The sequence below is a fragment of the Leptonotus elevatus genome, chromosome 14, assembly GCF_054856555.1.
Source record: "Leptonotus elevatus isolate MCC_2025b chromosome 14, RoL_Lele_1.0, whole genome shotgun sequence".
NCBI classification, from domain to species: Eukaryota; Metazoa; Chordata; class Actinopteri; order Syngnathiformes; family Syngnathidae; genus Leptonotus; species Leptonotus elevatus.
In genome coordinates this window covers 160,326-167,116 of record NC_141252.1, presented here as the reverse complement: position 1 = coordinate 167,116, position 6,791 = coordinate 160,326, and the positions used below count along the sequence as shown (strand labels likewise).

Genomic DNA, 6,791 nt, shown 5'->3' with positions numbered 1-6,791 from the left:
CTGATTATCGACCCCCCCCCCGCCCCGCTTGTACCTCTGTCTTAATGACCAACTTTCATATCAAATATAATATTTATTAACCCCCCCCCCCCCCCCCCCAAAGACAAACAACAAACAAAACAACCAAATAAATCAAAATTTTCAACATTTTTGCTGCTTAAATTGTCCTCCAATTCTGCAATGATCCATCCGGAGATATAAAAGTAGGATTCAAAGAGTGGCAGCCACGGTTGTGATGATGACGCTGAGCTCCATCGGCACCGGAGGAGGAACAAACCTCTCCTCCCTCAGCAGTCGCAGCAGCAGATCGTCCGTGTCCCGGGGCCAGCGGTAGACGCGAGTGTTCTGAAGCCAGCTCGGAACGTCCTTCTGCACGGCGACACGGCGCGGACAAACTCTTAAGCAGGGTACGTCGTCAATCAAACAATGTGGAGGAGAATGTAACCTGGGAGACGTCGAGGAAGAGCACCGGGATGAAACGGAAGTTCAAGCTGCCCTGTTGGATAAATTCATGCTGCATCTAAAAAAAATAATCAGAATTTTATATATACACGCATCCCATCCCCAGTTATAACATTATCATGTTTCATTTTACATCCCATCTCAAAATTTTTATTATTATTTTTTTTTATCGAGTTATACAGGTCATAGGTCACTATGATGGTGGAAAAAGTTTTCAAAATGATTTATTTTGCGCCATTTTTTTTTTATATGACAAAAAACAGCCATCTGGACAGGGGTGTGTGGACTTTTTCTATGTGGTGTATGTCTTACCATGGAGTAAATGTATTTAGTGTGCAGAGCGCGGGTGCGTACAACTCGGCCTTCAATGTCTGCCTTGTAACGTGGACTGATTGCCACAATGATGGGGATGGATGGCTGTCAGGAAAATAAATATAATCGTTGGAATACTTTAGGGCAAGAAAAAAGAAAAGACGTGGCGTTCACATACGTCTTTAATGATGGCGTCCTCCCAGGTGGCGATGTCCATATTTGTAAGGGGCCCATCAACTGTGTCCATCTGTGTCATTAACATTCTAGCATTACAAAGTTTTTATATATTACAGTGGTGCCTTGAGATACGAGTGTCCCACGATTCGCTGTAGGGACAGTTTTTGCATTGACTTACAAGCAAAATTTGAGCTACGCTTTGTGTGTTGTTTGGTGGCAGTGAACCCGACGCCACGACAAGCAGCCGCTTGGCAGATTGTAAACAAACAAAAAAAAGTCTTCAAGCGGTTTATTGGCACTCCAGTTGTTTGTTACCAAATAAGAAAAAAGACACAAAAACAACCACAAGGGAAAGTCAGTTTAGCCTATTGCTAAAAAATTATGTAAAATGCAATAGACAGGCTAACAAATATTGGTGTCGTTATAACCTAAAAGAAAAATATAATGAACCCAAATGGTGGCACAACTACTGTACTTAGAGGCATACATTTAAGTATATCTATACATGTCTGTATTGTGCTGCCCCCATGTGGTCAAGGCACACACAGCAGAAGAGGAAGCAATGACATTTACAATTATGTTATCACTACAATTTTTTATTCAGTATAAAAATATGGAGCGCTATTTTCCTTGTAAAAAATAAATAAATAAATATATATATATATATTTTGTTTTTTTGCGGGGGTTGGAGCTGGAACGGATTAATGGTGATTCCATTAATTTCAATGGAAAAAGAAGATCTGATATGTGAGTGTTTTAAGTCAAGAGCATGGCAAATTCAACTTGTATCTTAAGGCACAACTTTACATGAAAATAAAAACATATTTGTGTTTCTTGAAAAATAAGTTTGCTTTACGGAAGGTTGGAAGCCATGTTTGGACAGGAAGTCAACGAGGCCGATCATCTCACGAGACAAGTCCGAGGAGTGGGTGATGAAGATCTTTCCTGACCACAAAATTAATAGTTTTTATATTCCTCATAAGTAAAAACAACAAGTACGCAAGTACACTGTTACATTTTCTTATCTTATAGTTTTAATTCCACGATACTGGACAATTATGACATTTTCTCATCTATTCATTTAATTTATTTTCTCTTTTTTTAAATTTGACTTATGCAAATACAGAAATTATGAATAACGTGTTGTGTACATTTCATTTGATGGTGACTTGACATTGATGTTTGACTACAATTTATGTCACCTCTTATTTTAGCCCCGCCCCTCCTGTACCAGTCAGTACCCTGGTTTCAGAACGTAACACGGAGCCAGACATTAAGAAGTTACGGGAATAATGTGCTGTAATGACACAATTCGAGATGTTGAGCGCCAAACCACAACACGACTCACTCGACTCCGTTGGCAGGCTTCCTCGTCTCTGTTGTACGTGCGCCGCCGCCGAGGAGGCCGCCGTCTGGATCCTCGTCACACCGCCGACCCTCGATATGAGCTCCTCCGGCGGCACAGAGAAATGCGGCACGTTCACCGAGACGCTCGGCGTCACCTGACGTCGTAGCCTGACACACAAAAGGTTGAAGGGTTTGAAAAAGGCAGAGGTCGCAAAAGTAGTCCCAATTCTGTACTTACTCAGAAATGTAGATATGTGTGGAAAAAAGACTCTCGTAAAAGTAGTAGAGATTACACCTCTACTTAAGTAAAACAGTATTGAGTCAAATTAAAGAATAAGTACAGTAACAACATATTTCTACTTCATTACTACCAACTATTGCAAAACCTGGTGTCAAATTTTTTGTAGTAGTCTTACCAGTTTTGGGAGGGCGGCTCGGGGCTTCTGCACCGTTGGCAGCACAGAGCCGAGTGGTGACTCAAGTCATGAGACATCGCAGGGCGCAAGTCTGGGGGTCGAAACGCTTTCAATATTACACCGCTTTGCTCAAATTTGCTGCAGCATAAATGGATTATGTTCATTGTTTGCCATATACCACCATGCAACAACTTAATCTTCTGTTTCTTTATCTAGTTGGTTCAATTCGATTTAACTTTTTTTTTTAATTCCACCTTTATGCTGTTCTTGTATTTGGTATTTTCCATTTTGGCTACATACTTTGAACACTCATTTACTGTATTATTTTTTTTTTTTAAAATAGTCATTCAATTATTTAAAATGAGTGTCATCCTAAATAATCTAATATAATAATATAAATAATTTATAATATATAATTATTATTATAAATAAATAATGTGTAATACCATTTAAATTATTTATACAATAATAATAATAATAATATAAAAAAATAATTTATAATATATTATTATCATTATATAAATAGACAATACAAATTTTAGAATATCTATGTAAAAAAGTTTTAAAAATTGCACTTTCTAAATTATATATAATAATAATAATAATTTATAATATATGACGATGATTATTATTATAAATAATATATAATAATATAAATAATTTATAATTATATGCATAAATAATTTATAATAATAATAATCATTATTATTATTATCATTATATAATTTAAAAGGTGCCTTTTTAACTTTTTTTTTCACATAGACATTCTAACTTTTTTATTTATTTACTCCTGTTCGAATGTCATTGAATGTGATATTTGCATGATAATAGTAGTGTAGCAAGAAGTGGCGGAGTTTCCATTTGTGTCCATCAAAATGGAAAATGTACATGAAACCTCTGCTAATAATGCTGTGGAGATATACCAGCAAAAATAAAAACAGTTGGCTGAAATATGAGAAGGAAATCAATTTTGGTCATTTACTATCATTTCTTTTATTTGGTAGGTTTATTTCTTTAAACATTTCTATTTCTTTATTAACTTTGTTATTTTTCTTCTGCTAGTTCTTAGACAAGGTAATGAATGAAGGTTTCTTTTTGGCAGCTTTTATAATGTTTATCTTGCGTTTTTTTATATTACGTTTCCCCATTTCCATAATATTAAAAATATAATAAATATAATAAAATCATGTGCTGATCAAGGTTATAACAGTTAACAAAATCGAACGAAAAAACAAAAACTAAAATTGAAAACTCCGTATTCACGAAGGAGTAAGGAATAGTGAAAATAGTGAATAGTGAAAAGTAGTGATTGATGGCCATTGAAATGCATTGGGAATTTTTTTTCTTTTTTTTTTTAAACCACTTGACTTTGGTTCAATATTCACCATTTTTTATGTTTAGTCTCGAATCTGCACCTTACCGGTTGTTTGGTGCATGTAGTGGCAAGCAAGTGGAAAGGCAGTTTGGCTCTCATCATCCTCATCCTCAGACTTGAGCGGCAAAGGAAGCTCAAGTTGCTCCACTTCCTCCTTCCAAGCGTTTGCATCCTCCATTCTGACAACAACAAAATGCATTACCACCAAAAAGCAGTCAGTAAACTCTTCACCAAAGCTGCTTACCGGTGTGAAGAAAATTCCTCAAATGCGGCCAACTTTGCTCGCCTTCACAGAATGTCGCACATCACCGCAAACACACTCCAGCGCTGGATTCTTTGCGTGCATGTGCGTGTGTTGCTCCTGTTGCTGCTATATGCAAATTCTCCACGCCCAAGTCCAATCAATCGCAGCCCAGCAAATAGCTGAGCGTGTTGCCAAGCCAGATTGGCCAGAAAGGCTTCTACGCTCCAGACAAAGCTGTTATTATAAATTAATCAACACACAACCCAAATATGACCCAGTGGCCGCTTTTTGTGCGACACATTTTGTCTTTTAAATATTCATATTTGCTTTTTATTTTTTAACATAATGAGATATTAGGTAATAGGACTCATTTCATTGACCAAGAAGACGTTTTCCACTTTGTATAGTTCTTGCTCATTTTGCCTTAGTGTTTATTTTAGTACTCTATTGCTAAAATAAAACAGAGTATACTTTTTCTTATGGCAGAGCAAAAGGATTAATAAATTATAAACAATATTTTCTATAACAATACAAATATATTTGATACATTTTTTCAAATACGTTTTTTTTATATTTAAACCAACATTTGCTTTATATTTGAATATTACTATATTAGGAAAAACTGTTTTGTTTTGTGCCTGCATGGAACCTGTTAGCACAGTAATATTCTAATATATATATTTTTTTTAATGTCAAACTAAATATTAGTCAAAATGTATCTTCTGTATTTTTGATTGCATATTGTCGTTGCTATGTGAAAAATCTTATGTCAATTTTTTTCCCTTTTTTTTTCTTTTTATGTTTTTGGGATGTCTGCATTCAGTTTCATCCTAAAAACATAAAAATGTAAATACAAATTTTTAAAAAAGGACTTAAGTGTTTTTCACATAGCAGCGACGATATGCACTATAACATTGCTATAAAAAACACAGCTTTGATAGTTATGTATAAATATTACATATATTTTGTTATACATAATATATTGAACAATAATCCATTTATTCAAATAATTTACTACAGTAACTCTTTTTTATATTCAACAAACATTTACAACAGTTTTTGACCTATAAAATAAAATAATAATACATAATAATATAATAATAGATAAAATAATTAACATTAAAAAAAAGAAAAATTATGCAATGATTAAGCTAATATATAAGTTAATGGCTAAATGTATTTTGGGATTTTTCAACACAAAACATTTAGCTCTTCAAAGGTTGTACATGTTTTTTTTAAATGACAGCCAATTAAAATTGTGTGGTCTACCAGCCACAAGAATAATGATGGATGGCGCTGTAGCTGATTTGCATATAGGCTGCGTTCACGATAATCCTGTTGGCGTCGAGTGATTGACGTGCAAGCCAAGATTGGAGGAAGACGAAATGTTCGCAGCAGACACTGCTGACATTTCTGCAGCAGTCTTGCAAAAGAAGACGCACCAAATGGTTGATGACAAGGCTTTTCCCCCTTTTTTTATTTTATTTTATTTCAAACCATTAACAAGTAATAAGACAGAGACAATAAATTATATGGACAAAAAAAGGTTGGCATGGAACGCTCCCAAGCGCTGCAGGCATCGACGCCCAAAACACTCTTAAAGGATGTAAACATGTTTGGTCTGGAACGCATGTTTGGCATTCTTTGAGTGGCAGTTTTTTTTTTAAAATCTTTTTTTTTTTTTTTTTTTGCTTGCATGGCCACTCAAGTGCTTGCTTGCATTTGCACTTTGTGTCGGCGCATGGTGGAAGAGTTCACTAGGCATTTAGTAGAAGGCATTACCTTACGGCAGGATTTCCCAAACTGGCGCCAGGAAAAAGAAAATGCAGTTATGGTGGAGGGGAGGGTGCCAACTCTCAAGTTGATGTACGTATACCAGTTTGGGAAACCCTGTCTTACAATAGAAGAGTCTTACTAAAGAGGAAAAAAGGCAAGAACGGGTGTTGTAGTACGTGAGAGTTCCTTGAGAAAATGAGAAGCTGTAGTAGCAGGACACAAAGAATATCCAGCCCTCAAAGCCAGTTTCACTTAGTAACACGACATTTGCTCGTCGGCATTTCTATCATGAGGAGACCCACAAAAAAAAAAAAGTCTCAAGAAGTCACGCCTGAAAAGAGATAGCAAGTCCACCATTTTGGCTTGAAGTGGACATTTTGGGGTCATTTTGGTCGATTCCAGGAGTTCTTCAAAGATAGAATTGTCTTTGAGATTTAGAAAATTTAGCACCAAAAGCCATTTTTATTTTATTGGCATGAATCTCAGGCACACGAAGTCTACCCTTTTGGTACAAAGGAGCCACTTTATGGTCATTTTGGCCATTTCTAGGGATGCCTCAAAGATGGACATGACCTTGAGATTTTCGACAAAGAAGCCAGTTTGATTTTGCGTAAAATTTGTTGGGCGTGTCTGTCATGATTAGACCCACAAAAAAAGTCTTAAGAGACGTCTACCCAAAAGA

General features: G+C 35.8%; 1 protein-coding gene across 1 annotated transcript; it reads right to left on the bottom strand.

The window, feature by feature from the left end:
• Positions 1 to 118: 118 nt before the first annotated feature.
• Positions 119 to 4,561, bottom strand: LOC147162377 (E3 ubiquitin ligase TRAF3IP2-like). Its single transcript, XM_086095172.1, has 9 exons — positions 4,334 to 4,561; positions 4,135 to 4,268; positions 2,715 to 2,805; positions 2,300 to 2,466; positions 1,808 to 1,896; positions 953 to 1,021; positions 775 to 879; positions 446 to 520; positions 119 to 369 (listed from the first exon to the last, which is right to left on the bottom strand). Exons 2-9 carry the CDS (start codon positions 4,265 to 4,267, stop codon positions 211 to 213), a joined length of 888 nt encoding a protein of 295 aa, XP_085951298.1. The 5' UTR covers position 4,268; positions 4,334 to 4,561; the 3' UTR covers positions 119 to 210.
• Between the last annotated feature and the right edge of the window lie 2,230 nt (positions 4,562 to 6,791).